At 44.3% G+C, this 22,833-nt stretch overlaps 1 protein-coding gene across 1 annotated transcript in view; it reads left to right on the top strand.

Moving 5' to 3' along the window:
* The window catches only part of NSMCE2 (NSE2 SUMO ligase component of SMC5/6 complex), a 432,520-nt gene that overhangs the window by 142,124 nt on the left and 267,563 nt on the right, over positions 1-22,833 (top strand). Inside the window, exon 3 of the mRNA XM_089677511.1 lies at positions 9,514-9,620. Within this exon, the coding sequence (XP_089533637.1) occupies positions 9,514-9,620 (107 nt within the window). The remainder of the gene's footprint in view (positions 1-9,513; positions 9,621-22,833) is intronic.

Genomic DNA, 22,833 nt, shown 5'->3' with positions numbered 1-22,833 from the left:
GCTATTTTGATCGCAAGTAGACTTCCTAATGTTTTGTCCCCAGGACAGGAATCTCTGAGTTGTTGCCGTTGGGCAGGGTGTTCTCCGGTCTGAGTTACAATCACTGGAAACACTTGGGCCGAAGTCCCACACACACACACGAGCTTGGCCTCCCAAAATATACTCATGCAGTTGTCAGTTTTCATGGAGGTCACATCCATAAACTAAGCCATAAAAAAATTCCAGTAAGAATATGAGGTTGATTTCTTCTCTGTTTTACACAGATTTCTTGTATCAGTTGCCAAGGTGGTATCAGACCACGTCTTTTAGCCTCCATGGCTCTGGCCTGGGCAGAACGTATTCCGGCATCTCAAATTGCAGTTCTGAAAAGATGCCTTAAAGCGGGGATCTTCAAATGTTCTAAACTAAGGGCCAGTTTACTATCCTTCAGACTTCAGAGTGGCTGGACTTTGGCCAGTGGGCATAGAAAATGTTCCTTTACTCACACTTTAATGGAAACACTATTGGGGTTATTTGCTTGGACTGAAGAGTGCAAAATCTGGTGCAGCTCTGCATAGTAGCCAATCAGTTTCCAGGTTTATTGCCAAAGCTTAAAGTGTTACTAAACCCACAACAGTAAAATCAGTCTGTATATGCAGTAAAGCATGCTTGTTATGCTCGCTGTGGAACCTAAGGGGTTAATCCTCTGCATTGTGTAAAAAGGATGTTTGATCCTGTCTTCTCTGATCCTACTCTTCTTCTACTGTCCCTAATCCATCTGCTGATAGAACAGAGCCTTTGGAGCAAGCTGACCATGCTCAGTTTGGTGTGTATTGCTAAAGATATTTTTTTCGGGAGAGTGCATGTGATCTGCACAGGGCAAATCAGCTCTGTCCAGACAGCGGGTCAGAGGTCCTGCAGCCTCATAGGACTGTCAGGGGAGAATGAAAACTCCTCCTACAAGCTTCAACCAATGCTCTGCTGGACACTGATAGATGTCACAAGACTGCTCTAACTGTTGATGAGAGAAGGTATTTATCAGTTTATATTTATTAAAATAATTAAATTTCCATGTTCTGTGTACTGTGGGACATTAGACTGTGGGTTTTGTAACACTTTAATTGAACAAGCTGAAGTTAGAAGCTGATTGGCTACCATGTACAGCTACACCAGATTCTGAGTGCTCCAGTTTTAGCAAATCTCCCCCCTATCTTTTTTCCTTTTTTAGATTTCTGGTTTTATTTTAGTTCTGAATAGAGTGGGTAAGGGATAGAACAGAAGCTGAAAAATGACAAAGGTTCTAATCCCCCACCATTTCCAAATTTAGGCTACTTTTTCATATGTTCGTTATTTTTATTGTTCTGGTCAATGACTTATCTCATAAACAGGATTGCCTAATTGTCAGATTTGTTAACTTCATCCAAAAAAGTAAACAAAAATAAATGAAGGAAGTCATGAATGTGAGTAAGCTGATTATATTGCTCAATCAGAAAGAGTTGCTTACACAGCAAAACACGCATTCCTTTTTTTTTTTCTTCAGTAATCTGGAAAACACCTACATTTTAGCGGCTGGACAGAGAGCGCTGATTTCATTCACAAAACAGAAAGTCGGGTCATTTACGGGAAACACCAGTGACTTAAACTGAGATATGAGCTAGTAGTAGTATTCATGAATATTGTTACATCAGCTATGCTTTAACAAGTTAAAGCTACACTCTAGAAAGGTATAAAAGATGCATATGAATGCAGCATTGTCGATTACTACATTATTAAGCATAGTTTTTAAAATGCAATTAGTACCTGAATTAGACCTGTATCATAGTTGCATAGTTAATCTGGCTGACAAAAGCCAAAAGTCCACCTATTTCAACCATGAAAAAAAACCCCAAAAAAGTTAAAATCCTATATGTTGATCCAGAAGAAGGGAAAAAAAAAAACAGTCAAAGCATAATCCAATTTGCCCCTGTAGGGGAAAAAAATCCTTCCCGATCCCCCGAGAGGCAATCAGATATTCCATGGATCAACTTTACCTATAAATGTTATATCCAGTTATATTCTGTGTATCTAAGAAAGAATCCAGGACTTTTTTAAAGCAATCCACAGACCTGGCCAGAACCAACACTTTAGAACCTGCAGCTTGGCATTGCATGCCATTATTAAGCTTGTGATCTACCAGAACCCCCAGATCCTTCTCCACCATTGATTCCCCCAGTTGTACCCCCCCTAGTATGTATGATGCATGCATATTCTTAGCCCCCAAGTGCAGAACGTTACATTTATCAACATTAAACCTCATTTGCCACATAGTTGCCCAATTACACAGAGCATTGAGGTCTGCTTGTAAGTTGGAGACATCCTGTAAGGACGTTATTCCACTGCACAGCTTGGTGTCATCTGCAAAGACTGAAATCGGATTTATAATCCCCGACCCTATATTGTTTATAAATATATTAAAAAGTAAGAGTCCCAACACTGAACCTTGGGGTACACCACTGATGACCCCAGACCATTCAGAGTATGAATCATTAACCACTACTCTCTGAATACCATCTTTTAGCCAGTTTTTTAATCCATTTACATATTAATTTTTCCAAGCCTTTATCTTACACATTAGCCATGTGTGGGGAACTGTGTCAAATAATTTTGCTAAATCCAAGTATACCACGTCCACCGCCACCCCTCTGTCCAAGTATACCACGTCCACCGCCACCCCTCTGTCCATGTATATCACGTCCACCGCCACCCCTCTGTCCAAGTATACCACGTCCACCGCCACCCCTCTGTCCAAGTATACCACGTCCACCGCCACCCCTCTGTCCATGTATATCACGTCCACCGCCACCCCTCTGTCCAAGTATACCACGTCCACCGCCACCCCTCTGTCCAAGTATACCACGTCCACCACCACCCCTCTGTCCAAGTATACCACGTCCACCGCCACCCCTGTGTCCAAGTATACCACGTCCACCGCCACTCCTCTGTGTATCAACCTCCTGCAGTCCCTGTACATCAGAGCTCAGAGTGGGAGAGGGAGAATCAGCATAAGGAGCCAATAAGTTAATGTGCTGACAGGAAGCATGATAATCAGAGATTAGCTTGTCACTGTGCTGCTTCTTTTTTCGCTGTCCAGTCACAGGCAGGGGGTGGATCTGGGACAACCTGGGCTCAAAGAAAGTGGGTTGAATGATGCTGGCCATTTGACTGAGGACATATAATGGCAAAAAAGCACTGGGGATAATATCCAAATGGAGAGTGTATATAGTGCAACAGAGCGGGCTCTTTATTTTTGAATTATTTGTTGGCTGTAGTTCTGCTTTAAAGTGATTGTAAATCCTTACATATACCCACTGAAGTGACTGGCCTCAGGTGATACACAGAGTTGAAACAAAATCCTCCTCCATCAGTTGTACCTGTTTATCTGCAGTCTTCTCTTCTCTACAGTCAATCAAAGTCCAGAATTTATGAACCCTGTGTGTTCAGAAAAAAAGGGGGCAGGGAACTGAAATTACACGCTGAAGAGCTCAGTGAGGAGAGTTCTGAGAGCTGATTGGAGGGAAGAGATACATTACTCTTCACACAGCTCACAGGACAGAGTTGAAGCTGTCAATCTAATGAATATCCTTCCCCTGTCACCTTTTATTTCTTGGTGTCAGGAAAACATGTCAGAAGTAATTCACGCTGAGGGACAAAGCAGTGGACAAAAATGACACTTAGGGCTTGTTCACACTTGACTCAAAATGCTAACTCTTAACAAACACATATAAAGTGTTATGCACATTAATAAGTGTGTTACAAATTCTCCCTGACACGCCCTATGTGCATTTAGGTGAGCTAAAAATGAACGCCTATTTTTAATTTAATGTTATTAATGCTCTACAACTGCACTGCAAATGCATGCCAGTGCATTTGCGGCGCATTATCATAGACTTGAATGGAAGGAGTTGAAATGCTTCAAACTCAACCTGAATCTTCAATTCTGAAGCGACACAACGCTAACGCTTCATGGTTTGATAATGTGAACTGCACTGTGTGCTTTCCATATTATCAATTGCATAGGAGTTTGAGGAGCGATACAAACACTCCTCAAACTCCAGTTTTCAATGCCAGTGTGAACAGGGCCTTAGTGCTTTGATTTGAGACATTTACACGCTCTAGAGCAGGGGTCTCCAAACTTCATAAGCAAAGGGTCGGTTTACTGTCCTTCAAACCTTAGGGGTCCAGACTGTGGTCAGTGAAAGAAAAAAACGTGCTGGCGTCAGTTGGAGCAAACAATGCGCCATCATTGTTATTAGGGGAAGTAATAGTGCCCCATCATTGGTATCAATGGGAGGAATTTTGCTCTGTCATCAGTGTCAGTGGGAAGAATACTGCCCCATCCTTGGTATCATCAAAGGAATTGTGCCCCATCATTGGTATCAGCGGAAGGAATAGTGTCCTATCATTGGAATAGCGCCTCATAATTGGAATCAATGGGAGGAATAGTGCCCCATCGTTGTTGTCATCAGTGTGAGGAATAGTGCCCCATCATTGGTGTCAGTGGGAGGAATAGTGCCCCATCATTGGTATCAATGGGAGGAATGGTGTCCCATCATTGGTGTCAGTGGGAGGAATAGTGCCCCATCATTGGTATCAGTGGGAGGAATAGTGCCCCATCATTGGTATCAGTGGGGGGAATAGTGCCCCATCATTGGTATCAGTGGGGGGAATAGTGCCCCATCATTGGTATCAGTGGGAGGAATAGTGCCCCATCATTGGTATCAGTGGGAGGAATAGTGCCCCATCATTGGTATTAGTGGAATAGCGCCTCATCATTGGTATCAATGGGAGGAATGGTGTCCCATCGTTGGTATCAGTGTGAGGAATAGTGCCCCATCATTGGTATCAGTAGAAGGAATAGTGCCCCATCATTTGTATCAGTGGGAGGAATAGTGCCCCATCATTGGTGTCAGTGGGAGGAATAGTGCCCCATCTTTGGTATCAGTGTGAGGAATAGTGACCCATCATTGGTATCAGTGTGAGGAATAGTGCCCCATCATTAGTATTAGTGGGAGGAATAGTGTCCCATCATTGGTATCAGTGGGAGGAATAGTGCCCCATCATTGGTATCAGTGGGAGGAATAGTGCCCCATCATTGGTATCAGTGGGATAGCGCCTCATCATTGGTATCAATGGGAGGAATGGTGTCCCATCGTTGGTATCAGTGTGAGGAATAGTGCCCCATCATTGGTGTCAGTGGGAGGAATAGTGCCCCATCTTTGGTATCAGTGTGAGGAATAGTGCCCCATCATTAGTATGAGTGGGAGGAATAGTGTCCCATCATTGGTATCAGTGGGAGGAATAGTTTACCATCATTGGTATCAGTGGGAGGAATAGTGTCCCAAACATTGGTATCAGTGGGAGGAATAGTGCCCCATCATTGGTGTCAGTGGGAGGAATGGTGCCGCATCATTAGTATCAGTGGGAGGAATAGTATACTATCATTGGTATCAGTGGGAGGAATGGTGTCCCATCGTTGGTATCAGTGGGAGGAATAGTGCCCCATCGTTGGTATCAGTGGGAGGAATAGTGTCCCATCATTGGTGTCAGTGGGAGGAATAGTGCCCCATCATTGGTATCAGTGGGAGGAATGGTGTCCCATCATTGGTATCAGTGGGAGGAATAGTGCCCCATCGTTGGTATCAATGGGAGGAATGGTGTCCCATCGTTGGTATCAGTGGGAGGAATAGTGCCCTACTGTTGGTGTTGCTGACAGTGGGGGGGGGGGATAATGCCCAACGGGCCAGATGAAAGCAAGCAAAGGGTCGCATCTTGCCCCCAGGCCACAGTTTGGAGACTACTGCCCTAGAGTAATGTGCTTTGTTAATATTTCATGTCTAAAGTTTACCACAACTTTAATGGTAGGTTTTTACAATACCCCCCCAAAATAAAAAACCAAACAAACAAACTTGTCTTTCTTTTTAATACAGCAACAGTAATTCCAGTTCTCAGTTTTCTGCTCTCGGCAACAGCTCTCTGCTTTGCCTAATATCTGAATAGAGCTTGAATCAAATTATAGGCATCTCCTGCAACCGTTTCATTTTTGGAGAGATAATTTTAGTGCTTTTCACAGGCAAAGGTGTATTGGGGCCGTGGCTTTTCTTATTACAACATTGATATTTATATAATTATAGTGAAGGGTGACCCTTAAGGGTGATGTACAGGTATAGATTTGTGATCAATCTATGTACAAGCAATCACACACAAAGTGACTCATCATTTTATATTTTAATCGATGCAGCATGTATCAATTGAATCGATCACCAGTGATCTATTGAAAATGATGATTGTATAACACAAGCAGTTATTCATTCAATTGATCAGAAACAATCAATATAATTCTTCTGCAGCTGATTGAAATTGATCAAAAGCTCATTAAATCGATCACATTTCTGAGGGTTTACAGTTTTTATTAATTCTGATCATTTTAGTTACATTGAATCATCAATGAAATGTTTGTATCAATACATGCGTGGCCACTTTTAGCTGTCAGTTTGAGAAAGGGAACCCACAAAGCCAATACTAATTTTTGACCATTCCATGTGTATCTGTCCAGTGCACAATGTTTGCTCAGCATCATCATAGCACATGCCAAATTTCAACACTCGCTCTTTCTTAATCATTGCTCTGCGGGAGGTTCTGTCTTTACCATAATCACATGATCACTTCCAATGTTGTAATAAAATACTTTACATCCTCAATATCTATTGCTGAATTGCAAGGAAATGAAACTCCTTATGTAGGGAACTTAAAGCTCAACTCCAAGATATTCGTGAACTCCCTCTATCGGACAGATGGGTTATAAAAAAAAAAATCTATCGAAACCCATTTTTTCACCCTAAGTCTTGGTCACATGCTTATCCAGCACTGGGTCCTTCTAATCAAGAATGGATAATCATCTACTCCCCGAATGTGTCCCTATATCCTTCTTCCGGGTGTTCACATCACTGCCTGCAGGATGTGGATTGTTCCCATTGGCTGTCCAGTGGAGGATCCAGAGGGCCAATGGCAGACTGAGGGGAGTGAAAGGGATTGGCTGGTGAGGGTTAACGTGCAGCGCTGATTTTTGGTCTCTGTAGGTGAAAATGAGGGATCTGTATGGGGCGCCTCAAGTGAGTAGAACTGCTTCATCTGGTAAGGAAATGTTATCAGATGGCAGGTTAGAGGGTTGTAGGGAAAAATAGATTTGGGCTTCAAGAACATTGCTGGAGATGGTCCAATATAGGAGAAACTGATCATCCACTATGCACATGTCCCAGGTCCAGGATGCATAAAATCGCTTCCACCCCAAAGCATGCCACAAACTGCAAAGTATCAACTTTGTTTTATTTTTCAAATTTCATTAGCTCTTTGTATCCTCAGCTGTTTAGCGTGGATAGTGCAATCTCCCCTGCTGGGTATGTATGCAGACAGCCACAGTGCCTGCAGCTGTCTGAGTACCCAAACAGTTACTGCATCGAATGGGATGTAGTCACTGTTTGGCCAACAATTTTCCAGCCTGCAACTTTTTGCAACAGAAGTTTATTGAGCTGGGTGGTGCTGTCAGGGCCACTGTCAGGGCAGGGGCCACGGAACGGACAGGCAGGCCTAACAATGTAACGCACTGGTTGACAACAACCACCACCCACAGACCGAAGTCCCTCAGGGCGCGGAGTCTAAGTCCCAGGCTGCCCTTCACCAGGGCCCCTGATGGTGGGGATGGACTTGACGCAGCCAGGAACCAAGTCGCGGCCCCCGAGACACCTCAGCTGCGGTAATGGCCGCCGCCAATGGCGTGTAGCTGGTGGAAGAGACAAAAGAGTAGTCAGACAGGCCGGGTCAACAACAACAGGACAAAACAGTACAGGACAGCAGACGAGAATCACAGGTCACGAGCCGGGTTCAGCAACAGAGGGTCAGATCAAAGGAGAATACAAAGAATAGTCAAGTCACAAGCCGAATCAGATACCAGGAGAGTCACGAGAGCCAGAACAGAGTAACAGCAACACAAAGACACAAGACACAAGTGCAAAGAGCATGTGCGGGCCACAGGCTTATATGTCATCAGCCACACCCCTCTGGGGGATGGACCTCAGAGACCTGAAGGCATAAAAGGATTCCCACCGTGCACAGCAGAAAACCAAGATGGACGCCAGCACATGGAGTAACATAACCTCAGGGAAAAGGTAGGACCTTGACAGCCACCCATGGCTTGTATCCTGCTGAATGGGACAAAAATCAAGCTAGCTTTAGGGTAAGGTGAGATCTAGCAAAAAATATTACTGTTCCCTTCCATTATTGATATATTGGGGAGTAAAGCCACATTACCATTAAAGCAGGGCTTGACAAACCCCAGGTCGCCATGGCGACTGGAAATTGTGTCCTGGTGCCTAGGTTCACACACTGCCTCCCACTGACTTCAATGCAAAATTGCCTCCCATTGACTTCAATGTAAAATTGTGTCTCATTGACGTCAATGCAAAGCTCCTTCCATTGACTTCAGTGGAAAAATGTCTCCCACTGACTTCAATGCAAAAATGCATCTCATTGACTTCAATGCAAAAACACCTCCAATTGATTTCAATGCAAAAACGCCTCCCATTGACTTCAAGGCAAAAACTCCTGACAATAGCAATCCTCTGTGAACACTTATCTCCACATGCCACTTTATCACTTGCTAGTCTGGAACGCACCGCTACAAACTTGCACAGGACCCTTTTTGTAATGGCACTCAAAACGCAATGCGTGTGGATCAACTCTGTGTGAACAACCTTAATGGGAACACATAATATCTATCCTGTCATGTTAATCTGTGAGTTTGAAAATGCATCCAGAATCTCATATGTGTGAACCAGGGCAGCTCCATTTACACCTGGGCATTTTGGGAATCGCTGTGATTGCAAAACGCAGGTTCAAGTGCCATTTATTTCAATGGCACCTAAAATGTGTTGCGCTTTTGTTGTGATTGTCGTGAGGCAAATCATATTGCATGAAGCTTGTCGCCCAAGAGTTGCCTTGCCCTAGGTGCTGACAACCCACGATATGCTAAAAAAACTAACTTTTTTAACTCCTAGATTCAATTTGTCAAGCCCTGCATTAAAGTGATAAAAAAGTCAATGCTGTTCTTTTTTTTTTCAAATAACAAGCATGTTAAACTTTCCTGTTTTCTGCACCTCTTCTCAGATCCCCCGCCGGTGCTCCAGACTCCTCCTCTTCTTTGTATGCCCCCAAAGCAAGCCCCTATGGGGCACACCTGCGGGCTCAATCCTGAGCCACGTTGCCTGTGTCCATAGGCAGCACAGCTTGAGGAAATGCATTAAGGTAGAAAATATTTAGGTTTTAGAACTATTGTAAAGGTGTTTCATTTACAGCAATTAGATGCATTTTGTCTACCTGCCCTAAACATTCCGTAATCTGTATTAAGTGGTCATGCCCTTTAAAAAATGTAAACAAGAACGCTACTAATTTTTTTTTTTCTGTGGTATTTCCCTAACCAAGAATGCCTGTGTGTCATTGTAGGTGACACCGTGGACGTGGAGAGCATGGAGTCCGTCATGTTGGAATATGCTGCTGTCAACAGAGATTTAAGCCACTACATAAAGGCGGTTGAGGAAACCATTGGCAAGGTGAGAATGGAAACAAGTTGGAGCTTGTCCTCTATTAATCATTATTTCTCTATGCCTCATAACATTGTTGCATGAATATTTTCCCCCTCTTTGATTTATTCGGTGGATTGTGTGTGCTTAGTGTAGAATGTTACCAGCTCACCACAAAGGTCAAGCTTTTTTTCACTGTAACTTAATCTACGGGAATAAATGAGAGTTTAAACACAAAAGTACAAAGCAATAAAAACTGTAAAGGTTTAATCCACCCAAACAGATATGCTGGGTTTTGGCTGGATGCCATAGAGTTTACTCGCCTGCCAGTTCTTGTATCTCTTGGAATCTCAGGCAGAAGGTAAAGAGGAGCTTATGTCTTCCCCCGAAAATTAAAAGTCAGCAGCTACAAATACAGTAGCTGCTGACTTTTAATAAAAGGACACTTACCTGTCCAAGGACCCGACGCCGTCCTCACCCAAACTGGTTCTTCATCGGACTTCGGGTTTCCAGTGCTAGCATTTTAACACCAGGACCCGTTGATTGACAGCTGCAGCCGTGAATGACAGCGTGGGTAGGGCTCTTGTGTGCCCCCCCTACCCAGAAATGCAAAATCACGTATATATACGGGATTTTGCACACCCCTGCCACCCTGTAGCAGTATATCTGCTATAGGGCGGCTGGAAAGCAGTTAAAAAACAATCATGGATTTATACTTATATCTAATGGATCTAATCAATGTAAATTTATATGAGGCTTTAGGACCACTTTAATTTCTGTCTCCTCCTAAAGAATATCAGTTCACTTCTGTTTCTACAGCCTCATAGCTGTATATCTACAGTGTGAAATCATCCAAGGCACTGCTAGTCACACTAGATTTGGAATGAGGTTTGGTGATGTAATTACTGTGCTGTTCATTGCTCATTGTTTTTGCTGGAGAGAAAACTGTATCTGAGGACCAGCGGTGCAAGGATCTCCCTGCTTCTGCATCATTCATTCTGTGGCTCTATGCTTCCTCCAGCTCTTCTGCTGTTTATTATTCCTCATCAGTTATCAAGTCCTGAAGGAATGGGGGGAGGATGCTATGACATGAGGAAACAAACTCCTTCTACCCAAAGTCACAGTGCAGTACGAGGCATGGTAACAATGGAAAAAGATCAACTGCAAGGAGATCACAGGCAATAATACAGATGAATCTGGTACCCTCAGCTTGCCTTTTTGAGGCACAGCTTTAAGGGATCATCGCAGTGCTACATTTGTGCTTCTTGGCCGTACCAGAAGTATGGCTGCTCTTGGTATGTTGTTGCAACATCTTCTAACTTATCAAAATGATCATATCAGAGTTATTTCCTCTAAATCCATTGTGTAACTGACTCTGGTGCAGTTTATTGTGTTTTCTTTTTAAAGTAATTTGTTAGCTTGAGGTTCGTTGAGAAAACTAAAGCTGTCATTTAGTGGAAACAAAGATTGGAAACATTTTAGTAAAGGACCAGAAATCCTAAAATATAATGGATTTTACCGAAAGAAGCTGCTGCTAACAGGACATTCAACATTTAAGAGCATTGTGACGTTATTAAGAAATTAAATAATACCTTACTGTTTTGTATAAAAAGCAGTAAATGAAAAAGTGGTAAAATAAATAAGCAAAAAGACAGTGATAAATGAGTTCAAATAAGGGATAAAGTGTGCAAATGGGAACAACATGTATTTAGAGATTACACCGTGTTCCGAATTATTATGCAAATTATATTTTTCTCATTTCCCTAAATAATTGATGTAAATAACAGTCAGCATAATTCTCATGATATCAACTGTTAAAGAGTACAATTCAAATTTTATTGAACAAACCTCCTAATGATAACAGGATTTTTGTTAAACATAAAACACTTCCAATGCACTGTTCCAAATTATTACGCAAAGTAAGTTTCAAAACACTTTATAGGTTGTAAAGAACAGAAAATTACAAATATTCAATATTGATGTAGCGCTGTGATAACTAAATTTCCAATCAATAGCTGTATCACTTAACAATAGAGTGGGTTTCAACCGTGAGAAAACAGTGTATTCTGTGTCAAACAGCCCGCACAATCTCGGCACACAGTGATTCCCTCTATAACATATAAATCGCTATTTATAGATGGTAAAGACAAAAAATTGCAGTCCACAGTATCCAGTGTAGATGTATAAACACGCTTTTAGAGGACACACATGCTCCTGTGCTCGTGCAAAGTGGTAGGTGACAATCCTTATATGGCTAGCATGCCCGCTCACCTTCCCCCTGCGACCCACAGGGGCCAAATAGCCTTACGGGTCACACCTTGACCCTATGCGTTTTCTCCAGGTGCAAGATACTCTTCACTCTCCAATGCTCTCTCCTTCACCATCTGCTATTCCCCCTGAATAGGTACCGCTGTGCATGTACTTAAAAACTCATGGGATGGTGGCAGTCATGAAACAAAAACACAAAGATCCTCCATAGTGCAAAACTGTATATAACATTTATTCTGTTTAAAACCGCCAAGTTGCAACTCACATTTCAGCAGACGAAATATCACTTGTAACACCTCTCATGGGTGTACTGAGGCACTCTGGTGTAGCAAAATGGCGCCAACCCGGAAGTGCGTCACTACGTCACATCTACGCGTTACGCCACGCCCCTCGTAGCTTCGTCAGGACGCTGAAATGTGAGTTGCAACTTGGCGGTTTTAAACAGAATAAATGTTATATACAGTTTTGCACTATGGAGGATCTTTGTGTTTTTGTTTCATGACTGCCACCATCCCATGAGTTTTTAAGTACATGCACAGCGGTACCTATTCAGGGGGAATAGCAGATGGTGAAGGAGAGAGCATTGGAGAGTGAAGAGTATCTTGCACCTGGAGAAAACGCATAGGGTCAAGGTGTGACCCGTAAGGCTATTTGGCCCCTGTGGGTCGCAGGGGGAAGGTGAGCGGGCATGCTAGCCATATAAGGATTGTCACCTACCACTTTGCACGAGCACAGGAGCATGTGTGTCCTCTAAAAGCGTGTTTATACATCTACACTGGATACTGTTGTCTGCAATTTTTTGTCTTTACCATCTATAAATAGCGATTTATATGTTATAGAGGGAATCACTGTGTGCCGAGATTGTGCGGGCTGTTTGACACAGAATACACTGTTTTCTCACGGTTGAAACCCACTCTATTGTTAAGTGATACAGCTATTGATTGGAAATTTAGTTATCACAGCGCTACATCAATATTGAATATTTGTATATATATATATGTCCATTTAAAAGGTGAGGATTGGATGTTGGCAGCTGTCTTCATATCATATATTGTAAACGCAGCAGCGCAGGTGGATACATTATTTAATTTTCTTAAAGAACAGAAAATTGTCATTTGTTGTGTTTGCAGCATATTTACTGAAATCAAAAGCTATTTCAATCAAACTTTTAACAACATTTTTACTTTATAAACATTTTAACAGGTCACTTTACATTGTAACATAGGACCCCTTATTTGATAGCAGCTTCACAAGTCTTGCATCCATTGAACTTGTGAGTTTTTGGACAGTTTCTGCTTCAATTTGTTTGCAAGATGTCAGAATAGCCTCCCAGAGCTGCTGTTTGGATGTAAACTGCCTCCCACCCTCATAGATCTTTTGCTTGAGGATGCTCCAAAAGTTCTCAATAGGATTGAGGTCAGGGGAGGATGGAGGCCACACCATGACTTTCTCTCCTTTTATCCCCATAGCAGCCATTGATGCAGATTTATTCTTTGCAGCATGAGATGGTGCATTGTCATGCATGAAGATGATTTTATTACGCAAAGCATAGTTCTTCCTTCTGTACCAGCGAAGAAAGTGGTCAGTCATAAACTCCACATTCTTTGCAGAGGTAATCTTTACACCTTCGGGGACCCTAAAGGGGCTGACCAGCTCTGTTCCCATGATTCCGGCCCAAAACATGACTCCACGACCGCCTTGCTGACGTCACAGCCTTGTTGGAACAGGGTGGCTGTCCACCAACCATCCACTACTTCATCCATCTGGATCATCCAGGGTTGCACGGCACTCATCAGTGAACAGGACTGTTTGAAAATTAGTCTTCATGTATTTTTCTGCCCAGTGCAGCCGTTTCTGCTTGTGAGCATTGGTTAGTGGTGGCCGAATAGAAGGTTTATGCACAGTTGCAAGACTCTGGAGGACTCTACACCTTGATGTCCGTGGGACTCCAGAGGCACCAGCAGCTTCAAATATCTGTTTGCTGCTATGTAATGGTATTTTAGCAGCTGCTCTCTTGATCCGATGCATGGATCTGGCAGAAATCTTCCTCAATGTGCCTTTATCTGCACCAACCCGTCTGTGCTCTGAATCAGCCACAAATCTCTTAATAGCGCGATGATCACGCTTACGTTTTCGTGAAATATCTAATGTTTTCACACCTCGTCCAAGGCATTGAACTATTTCACTCTTTTCAGCAGCAGAGAGATCCTTTTTCTTCCCCATATTGCTTGAAAATGGTGCTCTGCTTAATAATGTGGAACACCCTCCTTTAGTAGTTTTTCCTTAAATTGGGCTCACCGGCCAATCTAATTATCAAAGGTGTCCAAGATTGTTTTCAGTGATCAAAAGAGCCCTGACACACAATGCCATCCATGAGTTACACTGAAAAACAAAATATTTAATCTTTGTGACACTTAAATAGAATTTGCATAATAATTTGGAACGCGGTGTAAGCCCAACTTTTGCAAAAAAATATTTTTGCACAAAAAAATTGTTTTTTTTTTGCAAATAAGCCTGCACAGCAGTGCAACCACATCAGTAGATGGCAGGTGCAATGCCAGGCTTCTGCAGACTCTTCCTCCAGCTCACTGTCTGTACTGATGTATGGGCTTTTAGTTGTAGAGCTGAATGAAATGTCAATTGTCTAGGAGTGTGGTAATCACCTCTCTTTTATTCCACTGAGAACTAGAAGTCTGTCTGCTGCAGTGGCAGATGGGACCTGTAGTGCATTCATACACAGATCTCTGGAGGTAGAGCCCTGCACAGCCATGCCAATTTCAAATCTGACAGCTGAGATGGGGAGACGAATGCAAGTGCACTGTCGGGGGTGGGTGGGGTGTGGTTGGGGCGGATCCGCTTGGCTACATGTTGCTCCCTAAATATGGGTCCAACATGTAATTTGATCTTAAGCGTGGACTTTTAACGCAGAATTCTGAGCAGATATAAAAAACACAAACTACGCACATCTGTCTTAAATGGATTCTTTAAATAAGTAGTAGAATGGAATCTGATTTGGTATCTGCTTTTTGCAGTCTATACAGCAGAGCTTAGGCTGGGGGGGGGGGGGGGCTAGGCAGCACGAGGAGTTGTGCTACAGTGCTCAAACAAGGGATATGCTGATAGGAGCAGAGAGCAGAGTGACATAGAGATGAGCTCATTAGTCTGCTGCTTTTCCCGGGGTAAGGACAACACCTGTTACATTGTTACATAGTTAGTCTGGCTGAAAAAAAAACAAAAGATCAACCATTAAAGAAAAAAAAAAGTTATAGTCCTATACCCACAGTTGATCCAGAGGAAGGCAAAAAACCCAGCAAAGCATGATCCAATTTGCTCCTGCTGGGAAAAAAATTCCTTCCTGATCCCTCAAGAGGCAATCCGATATTACCTAGATCAACTTTACCTATAAATGTTAGTATCCTGTAAGTGTTACTTAACTGCAGCAGAGAACAGTTGGATCTCCTCCTCTGCCTGCCTGTGCTTGTGGCAGAGCTTTGTAAATCTTGTGACTGCATGGACTGAAGTACAAATTCTTTGGGCAGATAATACAATTCCCTTCTGCTCATTGTATTTTTATAATCTGCTGTTTGCCTGGAATTTAGATTTTAACAAAAGATTTAGCCTTACTCCCGTCATTCAAGTTTCAAATGCCAGATATTCAGACAAATGACAAACAAGATAGGGCTGCATCTAGAGTTTGGCAGGGCTTGGGGCCCCATGTACCACCTGGACCCGGGATTCTTCCTTCCACTTTGATTTAACCCATCATTGTATATTCAAAAGGACACCAGACTAGAACCCAGCTAGTATTCTGGGTCTGGCACAGTTGGTTGAATCCAGTGACTAGTTTACACTTACTATTATTATTATTATACAGGATTTATATGGCGCCAACAGTTGCTCAGCACTTTACAATATAATGGGAGACAATACAGTAACAATACAGTTCAATACAAGAGGGATAGGAGGGCCCTGATCCTTGGAGCTTACAATCTACTATTACTACTAAAGGCAAAAGCAAAAATGAGATGTATGAAGCAGTGTGTCACTGGCATTAACAATGCAGTCCCCAGTAACCTAGTTTATTCACCTGGTGACCTGCCAGTAACTCTGTTATTTGTGAACGTCCTTTAAAGCAGAACTAAATGTAAAAGATAACAAATTGCGAACAGGCAGGCTTTGTAATGCAGATAAGATGTATAATGTCTTTTTGCAGTAAAATCCACTTACCTGCCTAATTGCAATCCTGTGCAGAATGTACACTGAGCTGCACATGCACAGCTCAGTTTACATTCCAGCGCACTCCTAGTGTGAGTGAATGCACTCCCATGCATACATCAGACTGTTGAACGTAAGGTATTTATATATTTCGATTCTGCTTTAACAGCCCAAGCTGTCCAGCAAAAGTGGCAGTTGGAGGGTTGAGACAAATCATTTAACACTGATGAGCACTTGGGCCTGCTGGCTCCACTCCAAACGACTTCCGAATACTGCTCAATTATGGGTTTTCCTCCTTGACAGCTCTCGATCTTGGAACCCCTATCCACTTTCTCAAATGATTTGTTTACTCGACCTCCCCTTTGGAACTGAGTGCCCTTCTCTTTAATATTAGATAAAGGAAACGCAAACTGCCCACTTGCTAGGCCCCTGACAGCCCCGACCCCTTTGAGTTGTCCCCATGCTCTGCCCCCCCTTTTTTTCATCTTTCTCTCTCCTTTCCCTTCCCTCTCCTTTCCCCCCCCCCCTTTTCTTTCTTTACCCCTTCTTTCTGCCCCTACCCCTTTCCTAGTCACCTCCTGCCTGCAATTCTTCCCACCTCTCCCTCTTTCTGCTAACTTCCTATTTTTCTTCCTTCCCCACAGTTACAATATCTTTTGCATTCTCTCATTCACACTCTCTTGACTTTTTTTGGATGATCTTGATAGGCACACATATCATTTTTGTAGACAAGATACAGACTCTTTGTCTTAATATAAGGCTACTATAGATCCCGATTCGCAATCCCCTCCTACGTAGATTTACCTGGTTTCGTGTCACGCTTCATCTCCCAATGACCTTCCAACGAATTCATGGTATACTGCTCCTTCGATCAGTTCGAGATCCATTCCCTCACGAGAGCCCCATACCCAAAACCGCGATTAGGAATAGCCTGTCCTCTATTTTATTCAGGATGTAATCCCTTGCAGTTTCCATTCTCCCATCTTGCTATAGACTGATTGTGTATTTCGGACAAATTGTATCATCTAAAACAGGGCTTGAAAAAGCCGCTCGCCAAATGCGAGGAGAAATTCCTCTGTGGCAAGCAGCGAGCACAGATGAAGCATGGAGTGACTGCACCTGCGCTCCAAGCCTCATTGTGAAGCCGAGTTCCGGTTTACAACTGCCAGTTTCTGGCTTCTTCGGCTCCGCTGAGAGGAGACCCCCTCTACACCGCCGCGGGGGACTCGGAGGGAGTAGGAGTAAGTACTGTATACAACATGTCATATCACTATAATGGAGTACAGGGGAGCGATGGGCTCCGGCGTGCTCGTCCTCCTCTCCATGGGCTCTCCAGGGAGTATCTGTGTGGTGGGGGGGGGTCGGCATGCGGAGTCTTCCGGGGGGGGGGCAACTTTCGTGGGGCTGTGCGGGGAGTTTAGGGGGATTCTTTGCCCAGGAGAGGTGCGCACCGGGGGGGGGGGGGGGGGGGTGCCATCTGGACTCATAACACTGGCCTGGGCTCCACTCTGTTATACTCACTGCGGAACTAACAGGGAAGTACAGGTTAGTGTGGACTGGCAGGGGTCCAAGTGCCAAGTGACCTGGCACCTGGGATTTGTTGAGCCCTGTCATAAATTATTCATTGGAGTTTGGCTTCAGTTTGTTGATGTATTTAAATCTGCTAGTCGATCTAACACTCCCCTCCCCCCTAGACTGATGATGCTGCTGTCTAATGGTGCCCCTGTGTTCCTTCAACCGGAGTGGGGGCACTCTGCAGGTGTGTTATTTACCAGATCACCAGGTGAAAACAGGGGAAAAAGCCAAAGAAAAGAAAACTAATGTAGCCACCACATCTAATGATTAATAATCTGCAAAATATTACATTTTTGGTTTTAGGTTTAAAACCGCTTTAAGGCTTTAATTTGTTAGTCACATATGTAAAGTCCATCTAACTCTATCCTCTCCAGACAATGCCGCTGTCCAGTAGTGTCTCTGCTGTTCCTCTATAGATAGAGGAGCCACCCTGTCAGGAGCCGCCGCGGCATGTGGCTCGGCGCAGGCGCAGTGTCCCGACTCGCACTGGTGTGCGGGCACTAGGTCCTGGCCGGCCGCGCCAATGACGGAACTCGCGCATGCGCACTCGGGACCGCGGGTTCGCGCCTGGCACCAGTGACAGCACTGGGTGCTGTATTTAAATCCGCTCTGCGCTGACACTGGTTGCCGTATGGTCTATTCTGTTATCCCTGCTCCTGTACCTGTGCTGTTTTGATTGTTGCTGACCCAGATCGTTCCTGACTTCGCTGTGTTCTCCTGCTCTGACCCCTGGCTTGCCTGACCTCTCTTCTGAATGCTCCTCATTGGATCTGACCTTCTGTTACTGACCCGGCGAGTGACCCGACTATTCTCTGCCTGCCGCCTTGTACCATGCTGTCCCCACGGTTACCGATCCGGCCTGTCTGACCTCGCTTCTGCTCAGCCATCCATCCATCCCGATCGGATCCATCCGCCTCTTCACATCAGGCTCTCACCCTGCAGATACCTCTGGCGGATCCCTCTACCACGGGTGGGTGTACTCAGGGGCCGCGACCTGGTCTCTTTCTGCACCAAGTCCATCCCCACCATCAGGGGCCCTGCTGAACAAGCAGACTGGGACTTAGACTCCGCGCCCTGGGGAATCCTATTCCGTGGGTTACTAGAGGCTCCGCCAGGTGGTTCATTACACTAACTAGCCAGTCCACTTGATGAAAACAAGTTAAAATGGAAAACTAATGCAGCTAACCACATCTAAGAATTCACTTTTTTTATTTTCTGGGTTTTGATGCTCTTGAAGCTATTTATTTTTTTTTTCATAATTTCATCAGAAAACCACTATTAGGAATTTATCAAAACCGGAGCATACAGAATCATTATTGCAACCAATCAGCTTCTAGCTTCATCTTCTTTAGTTAAGGTTTGAAAATCAAAGATAGAAGCTGATTGGTTGCCATATGCAGCTGCTTCAGAATCTGGCTGTTGGAATATATTTTGTCCCTCTTTTGGGAGCCATGATAAGTTTTATAACCTCCAATTAATGGCTGGCCTCTTTCTGCTGCTGTTATTTTATATGTGAACGGCTGACATCCTCTGCTGTTTGTTGGAGCATTATGAGCCATAAACCTGCAGGGGGCAGGCAGTATATATCTTTATAGCAGGATTGATTCAAACGGAATCGTTAAATTTGTGTCTAATATATGTCAGTGATTTAAGGGGACTGTAGTAAGTTTTAATCCTACGGAAAAGTATCTTTTCTTGGCATCGGCTGTTTCTGTACCTTATTCCTGCCTGGTTTGATGTCTGTATTGGGAAAAGTATGTGAAAAGTATGTGGGGGTGACGCAGCCTACTAGCGCGGTATTAGTGTGACATTGGTTTAGTGGGCTAGGAGGTCATTGTGGTTGTGACCTTAAAACGTATCTAAACCTCAAAACACAAATTTAATCAGCTTACCAGTCCCTAGACATGGTGGCTGTGTTAGTTTTCTTTTTTTCAGGCTTTCCCCCTCTTAATTTTCACCTGGTAATGCTGCAAATAGAATTCTTCCTGTCCCTTTGTGTCTCCACTCACTTTTCCATTGTATCTGGAAGGAGTCATGGCTGTCACACAAACTGGACTTCAAACATGTCTGCCTTTGTTTATCTTCATTTTGTGGTGGATTCATGGAACTAAGGCTACGTTCACACTAGCGTTGTGTGCAGGCGGCAGAGAGGCGTTTGGGAAGCGTTTTTACTGCTTCCCAAACGCCTCTGCCAATTCTGCACATTACAGCACATGGTGCTGTTCTAACGGGAGCGTTTGCATCGCAGCAAAACGGATGCCTGTAGTCGAGTCAGGAGGCATTGAAGCCTCCTATTCTCGTGTATGGTGCCGCTCCGCAAACGCCCGGCCGCCGTTTGCGGTGCGGTTGTGGGGCGTTTGCGGAGCGGTAACACCACTCAAACTGCATTATAGGCATGTGGGGCGTTACTAACGCTCAGCAAATGCCTAGCAACCCCCGCTAAACGCTCCGCAAACGCCGGACCAACACTTGCCAAACGCTATAGGGGCATTTGGCCAGCGTTGGTAAAACAGCCTAGTGTGAACGAGCCCTAAATATTTTCTAGTTGGAAAAAGGAAAATCATGCAGCCATCAGATATTAGGGCTATTATGCTGCAGTATATTACAAGAGAAGTGACAAAAACACACACACACACATACTCACCTAGGTGGAAGCAGAATCGGTCCCCCCGCCACCTCTAAGACTGAGAATCAAGTGATCAAAGACCTTTGCTCACTCAGTTCTTGGTCTCCTGTAAGCAGGGAGCGGTGACTGTCAGTCACCAGCATTCTGCTCTGCCCCTCTCTGGAGCACCGGGCTGTGGAGGGGACAAGTGCGGCTGGTTCAGTCTCTCAGCGGGGCACTGAGAGGCGTGATTCCAGGCATTTGGAACACTCGGAATCTCTCCAGAGCCTGGACCAACTGAGTGGCATCAGCCGACAGCGGACTTTAGCCTGCTATGGGCTGAATATGGGTCACAGGATTGCAGAACGAAGTGCACTCCTGTGATCCCCAGAAGAAGTAGGGCCTAAAGAGCTTTGGAATTACTTCTCCTGTAAATGTTTGTTTTTGGGTTTAAATACACTTTAACAACCATATCAGACTCTGGGGACCCCTGCTAGATCTCCGGAGTAAAGGAACTCGGTGCTATGTGTCAGTGCCACTCTGTTCTGTTTAGCTGGTCTAAATTGTTGGTTTGTTCATCTCAGACCTGTCATCTAATGTGAAAAAAAACTCTTTAAAAAATATTGGTCTTAGAAGATGATACTATTTGCAGAAACCTATAACAATTAGTTGATAATTAGATTTTAATGTTAAAGAATATGTTATGCAGTTAAAGAACAACCCACTCTCCTAATCCTAATGTCCCTACTCCACTCTATTATCTATAGATCAGGGGTCTCCAGACTTTCGAAACAAAGGGACAGTTTACTGTTCTTATTTATTTATTTTATTTATTTAGTACAGGTACTAATATATCACCGTACATTTACGCAGTGCTTTACATATATATTGTACATTCACATCAGTCCCTAACCCTCAAGGGGTGTACACAGAAAAGGAAAGAAAACTATTCAATTGCCCCATCAACATCCCTCCTGCAGCGCTATTGTATTCTGCCAGCGGGCAGCCTTTCCAGTCGGCAGAATACAATGATCCCTGCTTGCAGTTATAGATACCAGCAGTGATCATTTGGGAAAAAAACAACAGGCTGGTTGTACTGAAGTTAAAGTGTTACTAAACCAAGGTCCCGGCATTCACTATATCTGGTCTCCCCGGACCCTGCATTCACTATATCTGGTCTCCCTGGACCCTGCATTCACTATATCTGGTCTCCCCAGACCCTGCATTCACTATATCTGGTCTCCCCGGACCCTGCATTCACTATATCCGGTCTCCCAGGACCCTGCATTCACTATATCTGGTCTCCCAGGACCCTGTATTCACTATATCTGGTCTCCCCGGACCCTGCATTCACTATATCTGGTCTCCCTGGACCCTGCATTCACTATATCTGGTCTCCCCGCACCTTGCATTCACTATATCTGGTCTCCCTAGACCCTGCATTCACTATATCTGGTCTCCCAGGACCCTGCATTCATTATATCTGGTCTCCCCGGACCCTGCATTCACTGTATCCGGTCTCCCCGGACCCTGCATTCACTGTATCCGGTCTCCCCGGACCCTGCATTCACTATATCTGGTCTCCCAGGACCCTGCATTCACTATATCTGGTCTCTCCGCACCTTGCATTCACTATATCTGGTCTCCCAGGACCCTGCATTCACTATATCTGGTCTCCCCGCACCTTGCATTCACTATATCTGGTCTCCCAGGACCCTGCATTCACTATATCTGCTCTCCCTAGACCCTGCATTCACTATATCTGGTCTCCCAGGACCCTGCATTCACTATATCTGGTCTCCCCGGACCCTGCATTCACTGTATCCGGTCTTCTCAGACCCTGCATTCACTGTATCCGGTCTCCTCGGACCCTGCATTGACTATATCCGGTCTCCCAGGACCCTGCATTCACTATATCTGGTCTCCCAGGACCCTGCGTTCACTATATCTGGTCTCCCCGGACCCTGCATTGACTATATCTGGTCTCCCAGGGCCCTGCATTCACTATATCTGGTCTCCCAGGACCCTGCATTCACAATATCTGGTCTCCCCGGACCCTACATTCACTATATCTGGTCTCCCAGGACCCTGCATTCACTATATCTGGTCTCCCAGGACCCTGCATTCACAATATCTGGTCTCCCAGGACCCTGCATTCACAGTATCTGGTCTCCCCGAACCCTGCATTCACTATATCCGGTCTCCCCGGACCCTGCATTCACTATATCTGGTCTCCCACAGAACATGGAAATGCAATTATTTTAGTAAATATAAACTACTAAATACCTTTTTTCATCAGCAGTATATAGCAGTCTTGTGACTTCTATCTGTGTCCAGCCGAACACTGGTTAAACCTTGTAGTAGAAGTTTTCATTCTCCCTTGATTGTCCCATGAGGCTGCAGGACCCCTGATCCTCTGTCTGGACAGTGATGATTGACCCTGTACTGATCACATGCAATCTCCCAAAAAAAAGAAAGGCTCTCTAGTAATATACACCAAACTGAGCATGTGCAGCTTGCCCGCAAGGCTCTGTTCTATCAGCAGATGGATTGGGGACAGTAAAAGAAGGGGAGGAAAAG

Source organism: Staurois parvus, unplaced genomic scaffold (genome assembly GCF_062004578.1).
Source record: "Staurois parvus isolate SC_StPar_1 unplaced genomic scaffold, SC_StPar_1.0 ptg000187l, whole genome shotgun sequence".
NCBI classification, from domain to species: domain Eukaryota; kingdom Metazoa; phylum Chordata; class Amphibia; order Anura; family Ranidae; genus Staurois; species Staurois parvus.
This window is presented reverse-complemented; position numbering and strand designations above follow the sequence as displayed.